The 23,925-nt window shown below is 40.1% G+C and overlaps 1 protein-coding gene across 1 annotated transcript in view; it reads right to left on the reverse strand.

Annotated features, from left to right (window-relative positions):
* The window catches only part of ACSS3 (acyl-CoA synthetase short chain family member 3), a 59,609-nt gene extending 46,204 nt beyond the window's left edge, over window positions 1–13,405 (reverse strand). The window contains exons 1-3 of the mRNA XM_089524033.1: window positions 13,134–13,405; window positions 11,229–11,373; window positions 557–745 (exon numbers count right to left, since the gene is read on the reverse strand). Coding sequence (XP_089380159.1) covers window positions 557–745; window positions 11,229–11,373; window positions 13,134–13,405 — 606 coding nt within the window. The remainder of the gene's footprint in view (window positions 1–556; window positions 746–11,228; window positions 11,374–13,133) is intronic.
* Window positions 13,406–23,925: the final 10,520 nt, after the last annotated feature.

Below are 23,925 nucleotides of genomic sequence, written 5' to 3' on the forward strand. Positions count from 1 at the left end.
TATGCGACATATCTAATGACAGAAAAATACAACATAAATCAGCTTAGTGCAGAGGCTACATAAATGAATTGCACACATTGTAAAGGAGCACTAAGAATCAAATTTAAAATTCTTGTGTGCAAATTCCCATCAAAGATTGAGGAGAGAGGTGCATACCACATATCAAGAGCTAGCAAAAATATCTGATGAGAGCACACTCTCTTCTAATAAGTCTACTAAAGCTACTAAATCATTAAAACAATATTAGCCTGAATGCCCACAAACTTATGTTAGATTACATCTTCATTGCAGAAATAATCCAATTTCACACCACTTTAACTGCCATGGCTCAATGTTATGGAATTCTGGGAAGTGTAGTTTGTTGTGGCACCAAAGCACACCAACAGAGAATAATGTCTCATAAAACTATAATTCCCTCTGGATATACCTTTAATCACTTAAAAAAATTCTATTCACAAGCTTCCTTCAGTAACCAACATAGGACAGAATGGCTAATTACAAGCTTTCATTGTAAGATCTCCCTTAATTTCATCCCAAAACTGGACAAAAATGTTACCTTGGCATGATCAATGCGACTAGAAAGCTCTTTTGAAGCAAATCCACCAAAAATGAGACTGTGTATAGCTCCTATTCTTGCACATGCCAGCATAGTGTACATTGTCTGTGGAATCATTGGCATATAGATGACCACACAGTCCCCCTTCTTTACGCCATGGCTCATCATGACACCAGCTAGCTTGGAGACCTGAGTAGGCAAAGGTAAAAGTTACGCACAATACTGCAAACTATTATTACACCTTTTTTAAAAAAAAGTTTCAGATTGCTAACTACAAAAGGCACCTTATTAAAAATGAGCTTCAGAATAAGTAGTATTTCATAATTAAAAGGAGAAAATATAGCATAAATATGCATCTAGTAATTAGTGCAATATGTCAGACTCAATGTTTTAAAACTAGACTAAGGGCTAGTCTACACACAAATGTATCATGTAAATTGGTGCGCATTTTCACACATGTGCATTAATGGTTAATTATCTTTGCTTTCCTACACAAATTTGCATCTGCCAAAAGTATGCAACCATAATAGTTAATTATCTTCACTTTCCTACAAAAATTTGCATCTGCCAAAAGTATGCAGCCATCCGAATACAAGCAAAGCAGACAGACAGCCACATGTAATAATATGCATTTCTGCAGATTTCAATGGATATTCCAGCAAAACCCACAAAGTTTAAGGAGGGTTTGTTTTTTTTTTGGGGGGGGGGGGTAAACTCTTGCCAATCACATGGGGCTGGATCATGTTCTATTTAGCTGGAATGAGGAGTATTTTAAACATGTAGACAAGCCCTTAATTATGCTAACAGAACTTACATTAGTCATGACTACCCTGGATCCTATTGACATCTGGGTCTACTCAATGGGTTTACTCTGCACTTGACTAAATCTGGACACAGTCAGTTATGTATTGGTTTAAGTCATCTAAATGATACAATAACCAAACAAAAATTGAGGCAACTTGTCAACAGACATTCAAAGTAATGAATCTGAGACAAACAGAATGTTAACGGTTGTAGCTTCATTCTGTGAAAAGAAACAGTGAAAGGTCAGTTTTAATCAAAATACTATGACTAAAGGTGTGTGGTTTATTTTTTTCAAACAGTGGAATAAAGTTGATGAGTTACTATACCATTTTACTTTAAAATGTGCAGTATAACATTTGATTATCATATATGGCAGCCTGTAGTTTTCAGCAAGTAAGAGAAATGTGTATAAAATAACCACAGATATATAAATGCTCATACGACAAGGCCCGCTTCTCATAAAATTATATTATAAAATATGAGATTATATCAAATCCAGGTAAAATCATAGAATCATAGAGTTGGAAGAGACCGCAAGGGCCATCCAGTCCAACCCCCTGCCATGCAGGAAATCCAAATCAAAGCAACCCTGACAGATGGTCATCTAGCCTCTGCTTAAAGACCTCCAAGGAAGGAGACGCCACTACACTCCGAGGGAGTGTGTTCCACTGTCGAACAGCCCTTACTGTCAGGAAGTTCTTCCTAATGTTGAGGTGGAATCTCTTTTCCTGTAGCTTGCATCCATTGTTCCGGGTCCTGTTCTCTGTAGCAGCAGAAAACAAGCTTGCTCCCTCCTCAATGTGACATCCTTTCAAATATTTAAACAGGGCTATCATATCACCTCTTAACCTTCTCTTCTCCAGGCTAAACATCCCCAGCTCCCTGAGTCGTTCCTCATAGGGCAAGGTTTCCAGACCCTTCACCATTTTAGTCACCCTCCTCTGGACACGCTCCAGTTTCTCAATGTCCTTTTTGAATTGTGGTGCCCAGAATTGGACACAATATTCCAGGTGGGGCCTGACCAGAGCAGAATACAGTGGCACTATTACTTCTCTTGATCTAGACACTATACTTTGATGCAGCCTAAAATTGCATTGGCCTTTTTAGCTGCCGCATCACACTGTTGACTCATGTTCAACTTGTGGTCTACTTGAACCCTTTCACATGTAGCCAGGTGTCCCCCATCCTATATCTGTGCATTTCATTTTTCCACCCTAAGTGCAGTGCCTTACATTTCTCTGTGTTGAATTTCATTTTGTTAGCTTTGGCCCAGCTTTCTAGTCTATTCAGATCATTTTGAATGTTTATCCTGTCCTCTGGAGTATTAGCTATTCCTCCTAATTTGGTGTCATCTGCAAATCTGATAAGTATGCTACCAATTCTGTCATCCAAGTCATTAATAAAGATTTTGAGGTAGCAATAAATATATTGAGGTAGCAAAAGATGACTTTGCCAACTACTTGACTTCAGGATTTTCTCCTCATTTCATATTAATTCTAGTCAAAGAACTCTAAAGTATAACATTTCTCAAATAAACCACAGATATATAAAATCTACAATGTGGAAACATTTCACTCAATCAAGTATAAAGCTATATAAAGTTCTAAAAAGATACACTTTAAATGTCAACTATGTAGTTTTAGAATTGCTCTGGGGTTCATGTTCTAGAAAAAGTAAGCTTTATTATGTTGAAGATAAAAACATCAGAAAAAAATTGTTTTTAAATCCATGCAAAGTAGACCAAGACCAGCAATTTTCAGCACACAAAAAGCATACATTTGCCAATCAATACAAAACTGCATGAAAATGTTTAGAATGTCTGTGTAAATGTTAATATCAAATTATGTCAAAATCAGTTCATATAGGTAAATGCTAGAGCAAAACAGAAGCAAATGTCGAGGGTTTTGTGTGTGTGTGTGTGTGTGTGTGTGTTTCGGACTATGTGGCCATATTATAGAAGAGTTTTATTACTGAAGTTTCACCATCATCTGTGGCTGGTATCTTCTGAGAAATCTACAAATGCCAACTGTTTGTTCGGGAGGTACCCAAAACAGTTAACAAATTGTGTCCAAAATCTTCATTTTGGTCCCATTATAAATCATATCATGTTTGTGGATATCCCCATATCCTATGCAGAAGATTCACATTGCCTATATAAGATTCAAATTGAAATGTGACATCAGGTTGTGGATATGTGGATAGAGTGCCATGACTTATGCTATGAAGCCAGGAATGTACATGAAAGATGGACATTACACAGCTCTTCCAGCAATACTGACACTTTAAATATATGGAGACAGATCAGGGACTAAAGCAAACTATTAGTCCCAACAGTTAGAGAATCAGTGGCATTTACAGTATATAACGACCTAACATTTATATGACTGATTCAATGGTACTCCTCTGGTTGGTTCTAACAAGCAGATTTTGGCCAATGTCTAAGAATGCAACTTCAAAAAGACCTAGAATGTGGCTACAAAGTAGAAATAATGCAGTCTGACAACACTTCAAGTGCTGTAGCTCCATTCTATAGAATCCTGTGATCTGTAGTTTTACAAGGTCTTTAGCCTTCTCTGCCAAAGACTGCTGGTGCCTCACCAAACTCCAGCTTCAAGGATTCTGTAGGATGGGGCCATGACAGTTAAACTGATGTCAAACTGTAGATGTAGCCCCTATTCTGGACAGTTAATGGTGAAGAATGCTGGGACCTGTAATACAACAACATCTAGAGGGTCACAATATGTGCCCCATGGACTAAGAGAATCCAACAAGACTGAGGTCCAAAACACACTGCAGAAATAATTCAGTCTGAACTTCTCTAACTGCCCTGGCTCAATGCTAGGGGATTCTGGAAACTGTAGTTTTATGTGACATCAGCCTTCTCTGTCAGAGAGCTCTGACGCCACAATAAACTACGCCTCGTTCCCACTACATAATAAATCGGTTTTCAAACCAATCTGAACTGGTTTAAATAGCCCTTGTTTGCACTTGCACCAAATTTCTGGCACAGTTTGTGCTAAACCCATTTAAATCAGTTTTTCCAGATCTGTCAATTCCCCACTCTTTTGAAATGAATCGATTTATCACAAGTGCGAATACACTGCCTATTTGATTCGGTTCCTGTGGCACGGTCACCCCCGTGAGGCGACTCCATGTTGAATCGATCCATTGCTGAATGTGAATGCAAAGTGGATTAAACTGAAGCGGGTAGGTTCAATCATGGCTCAAATAGTGTGATTGTTGATTTGACTCAAAAACTGATTTATTTTGTAGTGGGAATGGGGCCTACAATTCCCAGGATAACCTAACATTGAGCCAGGGCACTTAAAACAGTCTCAGACTGGATTATTTCTGCATGTGTTTTGGACCTTAGCCCTCATGACCTTTGAAATATATTGGTCAAATCAAGCTAACATACTATAGCATAGATATTTCCACCCTGGCAAAACTGGAATCCAACAGTAAACACTTCTCATACTGCAAAAGAGTGGTCACTGAAAACCTAAGATACATATAAGCATGGATCATGTTACAATGCCAACAGTATGAACATTGAAGACGCTGTGTAAATTTACAGCGCTTCATAAATAAAGGTTAATAATAATAATAATAATGACACAATTTGGAATTCATAAATGTTGTATTTGCTTTATTAACCAGTCAGAGTTTGGAGAGACAAATATTAAGATACACAGCAAGCTAATGTAAATAAATTTTTACATGTGGTAGTCATAGCAAAACTACTTTTATTATAAATTGTGATTCATAAATTACCTGCTGGAAACTAAGCAACCCATCCCAAGTTATACCAACCATATTGTAGATGTTATTCCCCTGTAAATAATTTACTCATGTTTATTACATTCCTTCTCACTCCTAAGGATTTTAAAAAGCATATAAATAGAAAAGCTTAATCAGTCTCCCCCTCAGGATCAGGAGAAGCAAGGTGCTAACAGAGTTAAATAAAATGTTAAAGGTGGCAGTTTTGCTACAAAAATCTGAGATTAAACCTGCAATAACTATTTCCTACTGCAAGCTCATTATGTACTTTTTCCTTCCTATGTAGCTTTTTTTTTTCCATTTCAGTTAGAATCTGTAGTGAACTATTACATTACTGAATCAAGAGACTATGGTACTTTTCCTGCCAAGTGTAATAGCTGTAGCTAGCCAACAGAGAGGGCTTGTGGGGAATGGGTAAAGAACATTTAGCAAAACTGATATCCAAATATATTTATTTTTAATAAGTACACACAGAAAAAAACTGCTTTGATTGCAGATTTTCTGCATTTTCTGTAGTTCAGCATATAACGAACCATTATTTTGTTCTTCATTCTGCACTTCACACTACCAGAAAGCAGCCTCGCTTTAATAGGGTGCACAGTATTTTATTTTAAGATTAAAGCTTAATCCACAATTTAAGATTAAAGTTCAGTCCACAAGGTTTCATATGTGCCAGTCAGTGGCACAAGAGAAACTGAGGCATTTTTAAAATATAAATTTGTTGTGTATATGTTTGGAAATAAAAATGTATACAGTATCTGTTTTAGGAGGCAACAAAATAGACCCATTCCATTAGCAACTCTGCATATTTCTACTACCATAGAAAAGTTACAAATTAGGAAGAGTTTGAGGAAAATGTTGTTCAAAGGCTGAAAAACAGTGAGGAAAGCAATCCTATGGAGGTAGAAGAAGCAGAATCAGAGCTGGATGAACTACTAAACTTAAACCCAGTCAGACAGTTTCATTCCAGCAGCATGAAAGGTGGGGCTGTTGTTGTTGTTGTTGTTGTTGTTGTTGTTGTTGTTGTTAAGGACTCTTCTTTTCCATGTCTACCTCAAACATACACAGATTTTCTTTCTCAGTAAGCACATTTTGGATTTGGTAATTGCAAAGCCTTCCCTGGTCTTCAACTGGTACCCTCCTTTTTTTGCTCCTACCACCATCAGGACAACACAGAGCCTTCTTCTCCAACAAGATTTGCAAATATCAAACTTCCATCTGCAGACTTCCGTCCCCCTGGGCAGAGAGACAGGGACCACTTTATTCTATGGACCATGGAATTCCCAGTGAGGAGTATTATTATTCACTCATTTATATCCCACCTATTTACCCAACAGTGGGACTCAAGACAGCTTACTGGTAGTTAGAACACTGACAAAGTCATAAATAAATAAATAAAAATACTGAAAGTTACTATTAAGATGCAATTAAACACCCACTGAATTAAATCTAACTAAAATTAATCCACTGAAAACATTAAGAGCTGCAAAACAGTATGCTACTAAAAGCCCTGTCAGCTCAATTCTAAAATGAACAAAGACGTTTTTACTTGTCAGTAAAAGGACAGCAAGGAGGGAGTCATCCTAGCCTTCCTAGGTTGCGAGTTTCAAAATCTGGGAGCATCCATTGAGAAAGCCCTCTCCCTTTTTTAGGATACAAACCTTTAAAAAGCAAAAAAAAATAAAAAATAAAAAATAAAAAAATAAAAACTAGGGTGACTTACTCCAAAAGCTACTTACAGCGGAACTCTTTACATATCTGCTCAGAATATAACAGGGTACATAATTGCTGCATTTGAGCACAATGTAATGCACATTTATTCAGATGTGAAGTCTCATTAAGTTCCATAAAAGTTACACTCAAGTAAGTATGCCTAAGAATGCATTATCAACTCAAATAATTTCCCACACTCAATTCCCCCCAAGCTTTTTTTTCTTTCCTTTTACAGTAGCATCTGTGAAAACTACACATACATAAGAAGGAAATCTGTCAAGTAATAGAATCTTGTAAAAAAAGTTATTTTCATGTTTATTAGAAACATTAAGGTAAAATATGATTATATGTGTGATGTATAGGATGTATAATAAGATAAGGATCTGTTTGGAGGGCTGAGAGTATGAAAAGGCTGAATGTTTGAAGGACTGTTTTTCTAAAGGCTAGTTTGTATGAAGCTTAGAGAGTGATAGATATGAGTGCTAAAGTTAGGTATATGAAAGAGATGTGAGACAGAGTTAATTAGAATCAGGTAGGATTATTGGTGTGTGGATGAGTTAAGACACACAGTGCCTGTGATGGCAACAGTGGTTCAAGGAGTGGTAGGATTCTGCAAATAAAGTCCTGCATAGGAATCGTGAGGGCATCTGCAAGGTCTTCATTTTTCGTGCCGCAGTGGTGAGACAGATGGAGGACTTACATCTGGTGGCAGTGGTGGGACAGGTGGATCTCACAAAGTCACTCTAGAACTCAGTACTAGAGGAGACAAGGCTAGCCCTCTCCATGTTGGTCTTCCATTGGCAAATAAAGCTCCTTCTATTTGGGCAGGACTTTGACATTTCACTGCCTGTTGAGGAAGAGGCTTGTTACCAACCAAGTGTTGTATTTTAATTATGCTTAAGTTATATTAACAGTTGCTCTTGCATTTTTAAAAAAGAAATTGTATTCTTCTTTTATTTGTTACTATGAGCCACCTTCAGTGGCAACACCCAATAAAGAAATAATTATTTGCTGAAGAGTTCTCCTTCATAACTGGAGATGTTCAACACATTACTGATGCATTAAAATATCACATATAAAAAAAAGAAAAAGGAGATTTGGGGAAGTTCATTGTTTAAAGATGGCATTTTAAAATGCACTCCTGTCAAATATTGTTATTTAACAAGATCTCTTGCTCTCTCTGTAACAATTTAGGTTATTTTCAATACTCGAAAGATATGGCATAACGCCACACATTGACAGTTAACCTTTACATCATTTTCGTGGTTGACTTTCCTAAAAAGCAAGTAATTAAAAGTGAAAGATTTTCCTCTATTATTTACTAACTTTAAAAGTGCCATAGTCAGTTTGAAATTCCATGACAACTTTTCTTGAAAATTCAAATCATTAAAAATACATAAATATACATAGTTCTGAACGCTGTACGGAAAACAGTATTTATAATGAACATCAGCACAATTTCAGAGTTAAGTGTAACCTGAAATGCAATTCTATAAACAGATCATGATATGGGTTATAAATAATTTAGAGGTATCATTCTACCCTACTTCATATTATGTTGGACAAAGATTCACTGTAATCAGTAATGGCAGAGGAGCAAACTAACTTTAATGGATTTTAAGATTTCTATACTTCATTCTCTGTTAGCAGTGTGTCACACAAAGCAGAACACAGCATAATAAAATGAGTTTGTTAATTATTAATTATACTTTAAAAAGAACTGTTGACATAAGCATTCCTGCATGGCAGGGGGGACAACTGGATGGCCCTTGTGGTCTCTTCCAAATCTACGAGTCTATGATTCAATTAAATAGTTTACAAGGAAATCAACACATCTAGTACTCAATGCCTCCACAAGAAACCAAATTTCCAGCAAGATAAAAATCCCAAGAAAAAGGTGCCCTCACAATCTTCACTTTCAGATAATCCAGGATGAAGGCTAACACTTCCTCTTTGCATATAAGCTTTAGGCATTAAAGCAAACCAAGTGTAATGAGCTTTACCATGGTTTAGTCTCAACAGATACAGCCATTATTTGCAATTGGTCAGCAAGCCAGAATCAGAAACCATACTCTGAAGTGGGTTTCCAAAGAACAACTTGGCAGGATACTTCACTTAACTGACAAATCATATTTAGTGCTAAGCTGACAGAAAACAGAAGCCAACAAAGCAGCTCTGAACCATGACTGATTTGTATATTCCAAAGTTCAAACCATGGCTTGGTCCTAAACTATGACAATCACAAGCCATAGTTTGGTTTAACATGATAATTTATGCACTTGCAAAGTATGCTTCCTGCCAAGAATAAGCATGCTGTGAAGCTAAATAATAATGACTCTAAGATGCAGAATGTAATGCAAGCTGTGCTATTATGAATGTGTGACACTAAACACCTGCATCTTTGCCAAAGCAACAGTTATTTCTATAATTCCAAGCTCCTTTATGAAATAGTAATAATTGAGCTGTTGCATGAAACAAAGCAAATAGAACTGTATCATGTTATTAAAAAGACAAGGATACATTTAACTGCCCAGGAAGTAGAAGCCACATTCTCTTTTAGATCTAAAGCCAGAATTCAAATAGTTGTTTAGATGAATCCAAAGGCTAGTGTATTTTCATCAGAAAATTTTGCTTCTTTCATTTGAACAGTCTATCCCCATGACATGTCACATACTGCTTTTGAAAGTGCTTCAGTTTCAAAAGCACTTTGCATAACTGTAAAAGCACATCAACTTTTCCAGTATGTGTGTGTGTGTGTGTGTGTATGAAACTTCCTTGGGTGCAAAGAAATAGCCTGTGGTTCTCTGGATCTTGGCCTAAAGTTGGAAGCCTATCTCCACTGAAACATGATTAACAGAACTTGAAGACAATCCAAATGCAGGCTGGAAATATCTGTAACACTGTATATAAAATACATGAAAACAAAAAGCCACAGTCTCTATTCCATCTGACACAATGGCCTGTTACAGACAGCCCAAATAAAGCTGCTTCGAGTCACAGTGGAGGTATGGTGTTTCAATGATGCATGCGTCCTAAGAGTCCAGAAGCCGCACCAAAGCCACGCTTGGCTGGAGTGTGGCTCTGGTGCGACTTTTGGACTCTTAAGACGCATGCATCATTGAAACACCATACCTCCACTGTGACTCGAAGCAGCTTTATTTGGGCTGTCTGTAACAGGCCAAAGAAAGAGAAACCATAACACAGCTCTCTTGTTTGATCTGCACGCATACAGCTCTTCTACTGATCATACAAACACCACTTGCCATATATACAAAACTTTATATGTGAGCTTTTGCTTTCCTGTCTGTTTAGTGCAAATTCATTACAAAATCTCTTGCTCAAAGCTTGATAAAGTTAATTACAGATAATCTCCCAGAGCTCTTTCAATTCTTAACTTGCTGTTTCGTAATCATATTTGCATAGCTACTATCAATTATGTTTCTATGGGGGGAATAACTGAAATGGCAGGAGATTGGCTCTGTTTTGTGAAGTATCATGATGGCACATATTGAGAAAATGGGAGGAAGAGGAGAAATCTGTTAATAGAATAAGTTCAACAGCAACACAAAGCAGGGTATATAACATAAATGTAACCATACTGAATCAACCTGAACCAATACAGACTGAACCAAAAGTGACAGACAGTGTGTAGAAAACATGCAGGGTAGCTGTGTTGGCCATTTAGCAAATTCAAAATCCACCAAACAGTGATAACTTTATTGGCCAACTAAAATGCACAATATACTTGGTGCAAGCAGATAGTGTGTAGGTTCATTTGTTTGTAGCACTGAAATACTTGCCAGTGAATTTAAAATGAACTGGAGTGTATCTGGATTTTGACTAACATATAGCCCTATACACACATGGGGCCATTCACATTACCTTTTACACCGGTTTTGAAATTGATTCTTCCACTGAAGTTCATATTGGGCCCGATTCTGTCACAATCCATGTTGAGGCTTGCACAAGGAAATGCCCCTTACCCCGGGGTATCCAGAATCGGGCTAAAATCCGTCTTTTCTCAAAAGACCCGGGTTCCGCGAAATATGAACTTGCCCTCGATCATGTTCGGGGCAAATTCAGGGAGGGATTAAGGTCAGAGGGTGGGCAGAGGTCAGAGCATTCCTTCCCCTCATCGGAGGGGAGGCGGAGGAAGAGGAGGAGGAGGAAAGAGCCGAAGGACTGGAGGCTGAGAGGAGGCAAAAGGGGAAATCAGGGTGACTTTTGGGCTGCAAAGGGCTGTAAGAGGGAGGCGGGGGGAGTGAAGAAAGTGATGGAGGAGGAGCAATAACAACACTGGATATTGGCCAATATAATAATTTTGGCCAATTTTATTGCACCATCTTGCTTATTTTAAAAAATCCATTAAACATACCTGTTGAAGAAGTTCTTTGTATGTTATAAACTCTTTGGTATTTGTTACAGGACTGTCATGTATGATGGCAATCTGATCGCCTTGTCCATTTTTAACATGCCGATCTACAGCGTTATAACAAATATTCACCTCTCCCCCAACAAACCTAAAAAGAAGGGTGGGAAGTAAAAATGAATTTAAAAGTAGTTCTCCCTTCATTCACTGAAGCAGGACATAAGGTTCTTGTAGCAGCAGAAAGTCTGTTTCCATACCACCTCAGGTACTTAGCTTTAGAAAATTTACTACCTGATGCTCAGTTATAACAAGAAAGATAAATATATTATACTTCTAGTTCAAGATCTTTGATCTCTTCCTGGTCCTCAGACATACCTTCCAACATTTCTCAGATTAAAAACCAGGGCATGTGTGGTCAAGCAACACAGAGTGTGGTCAAGATGGCAAAAGTTATTAATGAGAAAGAACACAAAAATGTGGAGTGGCTGCTGCAGTTTGCTATTCCTTAAGCCTACAGGGAAGGACAAGACTCTTTCCTCTCCTTGCCTCTCCCTCCTGCTGAGTTAAATACAAACTCCTTTTCCACTTTGAATTCAGCAGTTTAAGTAATTTGGGAACAAAGAGGGAATTTGGGGGAGGAATGAAACTGGGACATTTTAAATGCAGCCGGAAAAAACAGGACAAGCAAGAATTAATTGGGATTATCCCTGCCGAATCAGGACATTTGGAGGGTATACCTTAGGTAATGTGCTGAAAAGCAGAACTTTGGGAAGTTACTTTTTTTGGCTGGGGGATTCTTGGCCACTGTAATTTTAAAACGTAATTTCTCTAAGCACTGCCCAAAAAGTCCTGATCCTCCTCATTAAATCTTCAGGAGACAAATATAAAGTGTTGAATGGCCTTCACTCCATCAGTTAGGGTCATCATCAATTCCCATGACAGCATCCACACTCCCTCCCTCACCCATCATCCTTTTGTGAACGCAGAAATTCCTGGAGTCCTTCCCCAATAATGTCTCTCTTACAAAATTCAAATGTTTTTCCTGGAACACTCCAGCCTGAAGCCAATGTATTATGCAAACCATCCCACACTAAAACCTCTTTAAAAAAAAACCTGAGATGGCATTAGTATCAAGCCAAAATGTCAGCATGCAGTTAAAACTAACCCCCTTCCTATCGAATTTGTCCCAATAAGGCTAAAGTTCTAGTACAGGTGAAATACTGGTTTAGCTTAATCATTGTCTGAGTCTGTCCTTGACCACAATTGGTCTGATCAAAATTTTGGGAAACACTTTTCTTTTCTTTTTGACTGCTTGATGTTAGATGGACTTGAGTGTGTTTTACACCGAATATGTGCAATGACAGTCTCTCCACTTTGGGTTCTTCACATGCTGCCCTTCTTTATACCTGAAAGCATTCCAAGAAAAATGTAGGAGACTACAAAACCAAACCTAAAAACACTAAATAGAAAAGTAAATTTGTTCTCAAAGTGGACAACATTTTGGAATTCCTCCTGGAGAGAAAGTTGGACATGTAGGGCAGGTCCTGAAAAAGGAGGCCCTCTGGTCAGCTGGAGCTAAAATCAGTAATATCAACATAAATTCATGCTTCTTAGCTTATGCTGCTCCAAATGGAGGACATTTCGGAATTACTCCTGGAGAGAAGGCTGGACATGTGGGGCAAGTCCTGCAAAAGGAGGACCTATGCGCCAAATGGAGGACATTTTGGACTTCCTGCTGGACATGTCCTGGAAAAGGAGGACATCTGGTCCCTCTGCTATAAGCCCCCCCCCCAAAAAAAAATAAAGCCACCAACCCGATGGGAGTTGCAGTCCCAAAAAGCAGCCTTCCCAAGCCCTGGTGGAACTGGAAGGGTCTCCCAGGGCCATGAGCCATGAGGGGAGGCCACTCACCAGGAGGCGCGGAGGGGCCCTTCCCTCTGCATGGCTGTGGCCCAGGGCTTGTGCCAGTCGATGCCCCGAGAGGCCTCTGCCCAGAGCTTCTCGGGCTCCTCCACCGAGGCCTTGAAGGCGGCCTCATAGTGGCAACAGCGTCCCCCTTCGGCAGAGGAGGAGGAGGAGAGAGGGCGAGAGGGGGGCCGGGCGCCCGCCTTCCAAGCCCGGCTCAGGCGCCTGGAGAGGCCCAGGAGCCCAGGCCACAGCGCCCGCTTCCAAGGGGCGCTCATGTCTCCCCTGGCAGGAGGAGTAGCAGCAGCAGCAGCAGCAGCAGCAGGAGTCAAAGGGGCCTGGAGGTTTTAGCCAAGAGGAAGAGCCCAGCTGCATTCCCCGCCTGCTGCTGCCTGGCCCCAAGTTCCTTCTCCTCCTCAATGTTTGTTCTTGAGCTCCAGCCCAGGCTTTATGCTTGTTGGCCCAAAACAGCCCTCCTCCTCCTCCTCCTCCTCCTCCTCTTGGATGTGAGGCAAGACTAGGGCCTCCAAGGTTCACTTCAGCGTTGCATAATAACCCTCTCTCCTCCCCACACTAGTTCTGCAGATAAGGAAGGAGACGGGGCCCAGGGAAGCTCAGGCTGCCCATATCTTTCTTCCAGTTAGTCTCAAAGGGGCTGCAAGATCTCTCTACATCATCATCATCATCATCATCATAGTAATAATGATGATGATAATACCAAAGCATCTCAGGAAGTCTAGGAAAGCCCATGCTGCCAATGTCTTTGTTTCAGTTAGTTTCAAAGGTGCTACAAGATCTCTATATAATGATGATGATATCAAAAGCATCTGAGGAAGTAGACCGAAGCCTAGGAAAGCTCATATCTTTCCATATCATATCATATCTGCCCATATCTTTCTTTCAGTTAGGAGTTTATCACGTGGGAGGAATTTCTCTTAATTTTGAATGAAAAGAAAGTGGGGTCAGAACACATTCACATGAACTCACTAGTTCAGCGAATTTACGTGAATTTGAATTGCGTTCAAACTGACTTCCCATTGCCCGAAAATAACTTGCCATTGTCTGAAATTGCATGTGATCACCTCTCACACAATAAAGTAAAACCCCATGATTGCGTTGGGACTGACTTCCCATTGCCCAAAATTGCGTGTGGTAGTCTATCATGCAATAACATTAAACCCCATGATTGTGTTCAGCTTGCCATTGGATTATACTTCCAATTTCCCTTTCTGATAACATCTTTAGTCTCAAGAGTGCTACAAGATCCCTTTGCATATATATATACTTTTAATTTACTCAGTTTTCTAACATTCATTTATTATTTTGCCATTGTTTTCGCGACAGATTGTTCCCTGCTTCAGTTGGTGGCGGTGATTATTTTAATGCAATTCATCCTATGTTTTCATGATTTAAAAATGTACCTGTGTGTACTTAAGTAGGCAAATTAATAATGACTTTCCTGCCAGTATTGACACACACACATACATACGCACATGCCTTAAAAACAGTTCTGGTGTCCCTGAGGCCAGTCTGAATATTTTACTGCCCCTAAGGCATAGCAACAAGTATTATGCTCGCTTCTCATCAAACCAAGGTGCTAGTGCCCAAGGCCAACAAGCTATTTTGGCATTTGAGACAGAAAATCTCACAAGAGCCTCTTCTTCTCCCTGGCATTTATAAGTACAGTTATAATAACTCAAAAACAACTGTCTACCTTTGCATTGCATGCATCCCAAATTTACTATTGCTGCTTCCTTTGACCTAATGTTAGGGCTGGCTATATCCACATATAGGGCAGCACAAGAACCAATTACACATTGATCCTTCACATTTCTCACCATCGGTGACTGGGGGGGAATTCTGCTAGTGTGTGCAAGAGACAGAAAGAAATGTACCACCCAGAGAGAGAAGGATTTAGAGCTTGAAAATGTTACTTTTTGGACACCCAGGATCTCTTCCACCATGGCCATAAAATTCCCCACCTAGCATGGCCATACAGTATTTTCAAGGATTTTCATATTGCATTTCAGTTTCCTAAGGTAGGAATGTATCCCCTGAAGCCAGTTAAGACTCACACAGTTGGAAGATAAAAATTTTATGAAGATAACAGTGCCTTAGCATTCATTCTTAAATTGACATTTGTTCCAGATTCCTATTAGTCTCTTCCAGAATCACATTTCTATACAGCTGATACTGACTATTCCAGAAAGCATTTCACAACAAGTCTCCAGCTGTGGCAATTGCTTGGAAAACTTTTCAAACAGGGAAGGTTACTATGGAAACGCATAGACCTCCCCTTAAAGAAAAACTATCATTGATATGGGGAGTGGTAAAGATATGCTACTGTGTTTGAGACAGAAACCCAGATCAAAAAGGATCTAGGGCTTGGAAATAATACATTTTGGACTCTCAGAATGAACTACCCATCACAGCCATAAAATTCGAAACCTAGCATGGCTATATTTTCTAGGATTTTAATTTCCTTTTAACTCTCAATGCTTTATTTCCAGATCAACTGATTTAATACAAGCAGTGAATAATAAAACCTTTCTTAAGGTGGAATGAGGACATTAGCGCGGTACAGAGCGCCAAAAAGAGGTGCCTCCCCAGCGCCTCTCTGCTCCACAGGAGCACCGCAGCAACCAAATTGCGTGGCGCTGCTGCAGAGCAAAGGGAGGCACTGGGGAGACATCTCTTTTTGGCACTCTGTACTGCGCTAACGTCCTCATTCCACCTTAAGAAAGGTTCTCAAAAACCATGAACAGCCAGAGATGACAATACTGGGTTAGACAGACAAATAATTTGACCGGGTCTAACTAATATGATGGCTCTCACATTCATTGGACTATAAAGGGTATAGTCCAATGCAATTTACACTTGACATTTCTCCAGAGCACACTATCTTCAAGGGCACAGAAGTCAGTAATAGCTTTTTGCTCAATTCCAAAATGCATAGACATCTCCAATTGTGTCATGTATACCAATCAATGCCATCCTTAGTACTTGACTCACATACTTCTCCCAAACTTCTCTGCCCTGCTAACAAGACCTAAAAATCTACAAATTGTCAGTGATCTATTTCTCATGGGATGTGAACACATCATATTTTTCTCAAGTGATCACAGCATGATTGCACAAGTGCTTAGAGGACAGCTCTTTCAAGATATATGGAGGAAAGAAAGCAAAAATAAAGGTAGGCAAATGCATCTCACACACCAGCAAATATAAATACCATTTTATTATATTGTAATTCAAACATGTCCTTAATGATTACTTTTCCACAAAACCTTGAACATTGGCATATGTTCCATTATTAAATGAACAGGCTGATAAGTTTAGTATCTTTATCTACCACTACGTGGTAAAGCACACTAAAAAGGATTTGTATCTGTTTGCAGAAATAAGTGAAGTAGACACAATCTTGCTGTTTTGTATACTCTACCAAACAATATGCAGATCTTAGCTTTTGAGTTTTACTTTTATTTCAGCAATACAAAGAAAAGATTGCTCTATGGTGCTGCTAAATAGTGATCAATTCTTTCATGCATATTATACTACTTCAAGAAAATTTGTGGTGATAAATAAAAGAGAAATATTCTGTGAACATAGTTCAATTTGCAAACATTCTGTAGAATGAATGGGTATCACCATTCCCAGAGAGAGTTTAACAGTAGATTTCTAGCAGTTTCATGGAGTTCATATATGTGTGTACCATGGTAGTATTCATTCAATTTTACCTGTACAGGACAAATGAATGGATGACAGATGGAGGCCCACCAGTTAAGGTGGTAGGAATGGAAGTAGCTTTTCCAGGCCCCACAGGGAATTAGTTAAACACGTTAGGTCAGGGGTAGGCATAGTGCAGCCTGCCACCCACATGGTGTCCCTTGCACAGCCCCCATTTGACACTTCAAAAACGTTCCTCCTCCTTTTCCAAAACTATTTTGGAAACGCCCAACTCCTCAAAAAGCAATCCTCCACCCCCTGACAACTTGCATATTTTATTTTCATTTAAAAATAATTGCTGTCCCAGGACCGTTTTAGATCTTTAAAAGCTCTTTGTTTTACAACCATGGGTTACTGTCACCCGGTGTGTGAGGAGCAGCAGGGGGCAGACTGCCTCGGCCCCCAAAGGTCTGCTTGGGCTCTGGCGTAGCTGCAGCTGCATCAAAGCCCAAATGGAAGGGACTGCCATGTTTGTTATGCAAGTGAGACCGGGATGTGACACCCTTTCTCCCTCACCCAGCAGCCATGCTGAATGTCCTACCTCACTGGGTGACACCCACCTCTGGGGAGTCACCCAGTGCAATCTGCACCCCCATAATGACACCATTTCTTATTACTTAAAAAGCCTTTTCTGAAATAAAATAGGCTCAGTGAAGCTAAATTGCAACCAAATGACAAATAGCACCCCCAGAGACTTTGGGGGGAACAAGTGACCATTTTGAGGAGTGGGGTGTCAGAGGAGGAGGTGTAGCCTACCAAGTTCATCTAATTAAAAATAATAATTATAAGCCGCTTTGATAGCCTTTAGGACTGAAGAGTGGGGTATAAGTACTCTAATAAATAAATAATAAATAAATAAATAAATAAATAAATAAAGTCCCAAGGGAAGGCAAAAATGGCCACCAGATCCTCAGAGCTTTCTCCATTAGGGGATTTGCCTTCTCTCTTTACCTACATAAGGCCACAAACTGTACTTGGGCTGAGAGTCAGCATGATGCATGGCCATGTTAGGTCCACCAGGAACTACACTGGGTGGGAAGCTTGGGGGATTTCAGGCAACAGAGCTTCTCAGTTCCTGGATGCTATTACTGCCCACCCAGATGAGAGCTCTGAGAATCTGCTGCCTGAATATAGGTGAAAATGGCAGAAAACCAATGGTAGCCACTAGTCATCAACAAAGAAGCAGGCAGAGAAGCAAAGATGACACTCGACTAGGTGGCTGTCCACATGGGCTGAAAGAAACAATCCCACCCTGTTTTAAAACTCACCTGTTTAGATGATGCATATAGCCAAAAGGGAGGAAAACAGACCCAAGCCACACTCTGGAGCTTAACACTGCAGCAGAATTATCTTTATTTGCTGCAATTAAAGCTGGAAAGAAAGAACTATCAAACTGGCATGCAAACTGAGGTGAGGTGATGTTGGGCAGGTGGCTGGTGGATGGCAGAAGTGGTCAGAAGCAGGCTCCCTTGGTTGGGCAAGCTGTCAGCACCACTTCAGACAAGCACATGAGTGGGCACCTGCACCATTGATCCACTGCACACCCCATGTCTTCAACTTGTCTGTCTGAGCAACTTGATATGCTGTGTTAAAATGCTCGGAGCTCTACCTAGCCACCAAATTACCCTGATAATATGCGCTCTCTCTCTCTCTCTCTCTCTTGTTTTTGGTGCTAGATGCTAATAAATACTGAACACAAATACAACATATGATAGGAACAGAAACCATTGTTGAGATACCATTTGTTCTTTATAGTTTTGCAAAATTATCTCTGAGTTTGCTGCTGCTTGTAACTGCTACTTGCATATTTATACAAAGTGTTTTGCTTACTCTTTAGATTATTTATGCTTGAGAAAATATTCTGAAGCAGAAAGAGAAAGTTTAATGAGTTTCAAGAAAATATATGGGGGAGGGGAGAGAATATGAACTATACAAACAAATTCCTGACAATAGAATCTTATACATCTCTGCTTAGTAATAATCATACTGAAGTTAGTGGGACTTGCTCCCAGATAAACATGTACAGGTGTTTAGCCAAAATCATTATCACAGATTACAGTATTTGCTAAAATTCTGATAAAAACAGTTTCCAACAGTATCATCTATAGTTACAAAATAATGTCTTCTCAGCTGCATCTTATTGCTTTTTGTAATTTATTTAAATACACTAAGACAGATACTGGGAAAGGTGTTTATCAGACATGAGATGCATGTTTGTTCTGTTTACTCTGAAATAATTTACATTAAGTTAATTGGGCTTACTGTCAGTTAGAATTGTACAGGACTGTAGTCTCAGAGGCGGAACAAATGGGCAGGAAAAAGCAGCTGGAATTTGCATTTTCTGGAAGCGGGTCAAAACCCTGTTGTCCACACTGTTAAGGCTTCGGTGCATCTGCCCATCCCTCAGCTCTGGGGTCAAATTTTCTGGCAGCAAAGCAAAATAAGTCTAGGTGCCCTTGTGCCCATATATAAACAAGAATAATATTATTAGAACATCAGAACAGAGTGAAGGGGGAACTGAGCCATATTAATCGGTCTTGATATCTAAGGGCAATGTCGGACAAGAATTTTATCAGAACCATGCCCTGCCTCATTCACTCATTTCATCTGGAAGCTATGTCTTCCATCATTTTTCTTACCTCTGAAAGCTTGTAAAGGAGAAAAGACACAATAGCTGTAAAGTACTGTATTGCTTTTTGGTGAGAAACCATCTGAAAATTCTTGTGATTTAAAATTGTTTCTTTGATTTCAAATGATGAAATGGAATCATCAATATGAGAAATATCAGTTAAGAACAGCCTTTGCCTTGCTGTCCTGAAACTGATGCCACCTGCATTCTGAAAGATCATTATAGGAGTGCTCTGTATATCCCAGTGGTGTATTTATATTTAGTGTCACCTGGTGTGGTGGGGGTGGGGCCAGCAGCAGAAGAGCAGGGCCCCAAATCATGAGGAAAGATGGGCACGTGTACCCCTGCACCCCGTGCCTCATTCCTGCTTGCTTCAGCCTTTCTTTCCCCTGAGGGAAAGCCAGGCCAAAGCAAGCAGGATCAGTGCATGGTTGTGCTCCAACCAGCTGGAAAAGGCTGGACAGCCACAGAAATGGCCACCAGAGGCCCCTCCCCAATGCTCATGGAAAGCATACGCATGAGCTGGGGAAGCGTTGTGTGGCCGGAGAAACAGCATCCTACCACCTGCCTGGCCGGGAGACCTCTGGGGGGGTGGGGACCTGACCCCCCTCTTCTGTGGTATCAACCACCCCCCCAGGGTGTCACCCAGTGTGGCCCTCACTCCCTGCACTCCCCCAGTGACACTACTGGTATATCAAGAGACATTTGGGGAAGCCAAAGTAACAGATGTTGTATGTCTGTTTTATTGTTCCATTTAAAAAATAAACAAAAATTAAATACTTAAGTCACATTTTATTTTTGTAACCCCTATAAATTGTTCCTTTTCACCTTGCACAGGCAAAGTGTCAGATGGTTGTCATTCCAGAAAGATCTAAGAGGAAATTACCCCTTCTATTCTGCTGGGGATCTGAATAATACCGGGTTCTTATCATCCTCTATATGATAAAAGTGAATTCAAATAGGTGCCCGCTTGATTATCAGTAGGCAGGAAATCAACTGGTGTATTTCTGATATGTGTTATCTTGTTGCTGTACTATATCTTTCAAGCTCAAATTGACATTTGCTGTTGGTTGTGGTGTTTCTTTGGAACCAACTCTGTCTGAAGATTTGGACCAGACTACAAAGTTTTCAAGCAAGAATTTTCTCTTTGCACTCAAAAGGATGATCAGGTGCCAAAAACCAAAACTTTTTTCATGGGTGGCTAAGATTTCTGATGTTTCCATTTGTACACAAACTTTGTTTCATGAAGAAAATTATTTTAAAATATTGTGTATAAAATTACCTTCACCCTATGTGTATAAAGTGTATAGGAAACATAAACAAACTTTGTGTTTAGACTTGGTTCCCATCTCCAAGATAACTCATTATGTACATATGTGCAAATACAAGTATTCCAAAATCCAAAAATTATCCAAAATATATCTGGTCCCAAGCATTTTGCATAAGGGAGAATCAACCTGTAATTCCCTGGACAATTAACCATTACGTGCTTGCAAAAGGAGGGCAAAGGGAGTGGCCAACCTAGCATCCTATGATATTCCATAGCTTGGGAGAAGCCACTGAGAAGGCCCTCTCCTGTGTCCTTACCATACAGCTTGTGACCGTGGTGGGACTGAGATAAAGCACTGCCTTAAAGACTTTAAGATACTTTCAAGTTCATACAGAGAAATAAAGGGTTGCCATTTGTCCCCAAAAACCTGAAAAATCCCAGATTGAAGGGACTTTAAAATGTCCTGGCTGGCATTGCCAGTTGAAGCAGTAAATCCCAGATGTCTCCTTTGTCACAGTCCAAAGGGGAGGCTAAAATGTGGCAGTGGTGATAAAGAAGACTGGCACTGGCAGGAGCCTCATCCCACCTTGTAGCCTACGGTTGCTACTGCACAGGCATAGCATTGCCACCTTATTCTTCCATTCTCTCCCTATTTTCTGTGACAGTCCCAGAAGGTGGGAAAGGAAAGAAGGAAAACAGAAATGGCCTTGTGTTGTGTGGTGATTGTGTCAGCGCCTTGAGCCCAGGGCTAGGCAGCACAGTGGAACTTTGCTTCTAAACAGCCTCAAGAGAGTAAAGGAAGCCCTTTACTCTCTGGAGCTACTTAGAAGTCTCCCTCTCTTCACACCAGCTAGGAGGGGTGGCACTGGTACTGAGGTTGAAACATAATGGTAGAAAAAGTGCAATGATTAATGTGTTGAATTTGGATAATCAGAATGCAAATTATTAATATGCATAATTATAATAATTTGCATAATGTGATTATTAGGTGCCCAGATATGTGGGACTGGAATATGACAATCCTAGAGAGATACAATCTTTTAGATAATCAGAACCCAAGCTGTATAGAGCTTTGTAGTTCATAAACAGCACTTTGACTTGTGTCCGGAAACAGACCAATAGCCAGTGAAGCTATTTTAACGGGAATAATTTGATTTATTATTACTATATTTTTCTCTCACAAGGAGACATGTGTGGGATTTTCTGCCTTAGGTATCAAAGACGCTGGACAGACGGGCCCTACAGGGCACCGTCGTTACGTACGAGGGGCGGCGCTTCCAGATGTGATTCGCCCCTCGCACATGACGAAGGCATCAAAATGGCAGTGCCCTGTACATACGGGCGCCACCATTTTGACATGACAGACGCCTAGCGTCCGCATGTCCCAGCGTCATTGTGATGCTGCGAGTGCGCCATTGGCACACTGTGGCGTCACAACCGTGCAGCAGAAAGAACCTGCTTTTTGTGGGTTCTTTTTGCTGCGCGAGGGAGCCATGCGGTTTGTTCGCTGCGGCTCCCTCACGCAGCAAACCAGGGCAGTGGGAGACCACCCTTTTTGGGCGGTCTGTATCCCACCATAGTAACTTTAAATTGTTGCAAGTTTTTATTCCACCTAAGTTTCATAAAACTGACCTATAAAAGAAATGCTATACCTGCACTATACTCAGAGCTTGAAAATGTCTCCCACCCCATGCCTTTTTTTTTTTTGGGGGGGGGGGTGGAATACTCTGAGAATCCTACTAGCTAAGGCAGCTATAATTTTTATTGCTTCACTGGACAATGAGATTTTGCCCACCAGCAGCAAATGATTACCCAAAGGAGGTGTTGTATTTTCTTTTGTGGTAGTGAAACTACATCCGTCTTATCTAAAAACCCATTCAGTTGGTTGCCATAAAATAAGTGAGAATTTTATAGTATGTTTTATGACTGTTTCTTTTAACTAATGCTACACAGATTGCCATATGTAATTTGCTGCCATGTTTTTCTGATACGACTCATGATCAAGATGGCAAATTATTTGCTCAAAAGAAAAACAAAAGATAAAAAGTTCAGATCCAATATAAGAGCCAACAAACCATGTTTGTTTAATTACATTTCAGTTTACTTCATGTACTTATTGAATAGAGTTCAGCTTATTTGCATTTAAAAAGCAGACAGTTTTGGTGATACCATTGTTAGTATTAAATATGTGTTTAGGGTCTTTTATCCTACATTTTAAGTAGGCTTCATTTTATTGCAGTTAGTTTCCTAAGGGATGAAGAACTGTTTGCCCTCTTACATTTGTTAGTCATTGCCGATATTTCAAATTCTGCTGTAAGTTTGTACCCAGGCTCAGCTAAACAAAAGAGCAGTGATAGTTTTCCCAGCACTGAGATTAGAACAAAACAAGCGAGAACTACATGCTGTAACAGTTAAGCAGACTCTGTTCTCAGAGAGGTGGCATAGAAGGAGGGGGGAGAAGAGGGTTGAATTCATATCAGACATTTGTTTTACAGCTGCTTGCTTAAGCTAAAAGGTTCTATAAATGCTTATTGTTTTCAGAATAAAGTGATCCCTCTTGACCACTCGGACCTCTTGGTTGGACTGAGTGGGATTGGAACACCTTGGCCAATGCTGTGTGTGTGTTTCTTACTTCCTAACCAGATTTAGGGCTCATCACAAGTCCATGATCTATCTGGGGTGACACAATGAGGCTAATATTTTGCTCTCCCAAGACCATTTTTGACCCTCATCGGTGCCGTGCCATCCACACAGTGCAGCACCAATGCGATCCCAAAAAATGAGCCGCTCTAGGCAGCTTCTTTTGAAGGGCATCATAATGGCGCTCGTGCGCCATGATGACGGCACTTCCAATGAGTGCCATTTGGGTGTTCGGATGCCCACACATCCTTGTTACATGCCCTGTGTGGACGGGAGCATAGAAAGAGGGTCCACAGATGCCAAAGGTAGGACTGGGTGCGTATGGATGCCCAGCCGAGCCCTAAAATCAATGCCAAGCTGGCACAAAGCCCCAGTTTGTACCAAGCCCATGTCTACAGTTTAAAATTCATATAGGATATTTTCACTTTGGAAAGGGGCCCCTGCTATTTTGTTGTTATAGTGTCATTATTTTCAATGAATAGTCATAATCAAATTGCATAACCTTTGAAATTCCTCAGTCAATAGTAGAATTA

This window comes from Sceloporus occidentalis, unplaced genomic scaffold (genome assembly GCF_023333645.1).
Source record: "Sceloporus occidentalis isolate IW3139 unplaced genomic scaffold, rSceOcc1.0.p SCAF_5, whole genome shotgun sequence".
Lineage (NCBI taxonomy): Eukaryota > Metazoa > Chordata > Lepidosauria > Squamata > Phrynosomatidae > Sceloporus > Sceloporus occidentalis.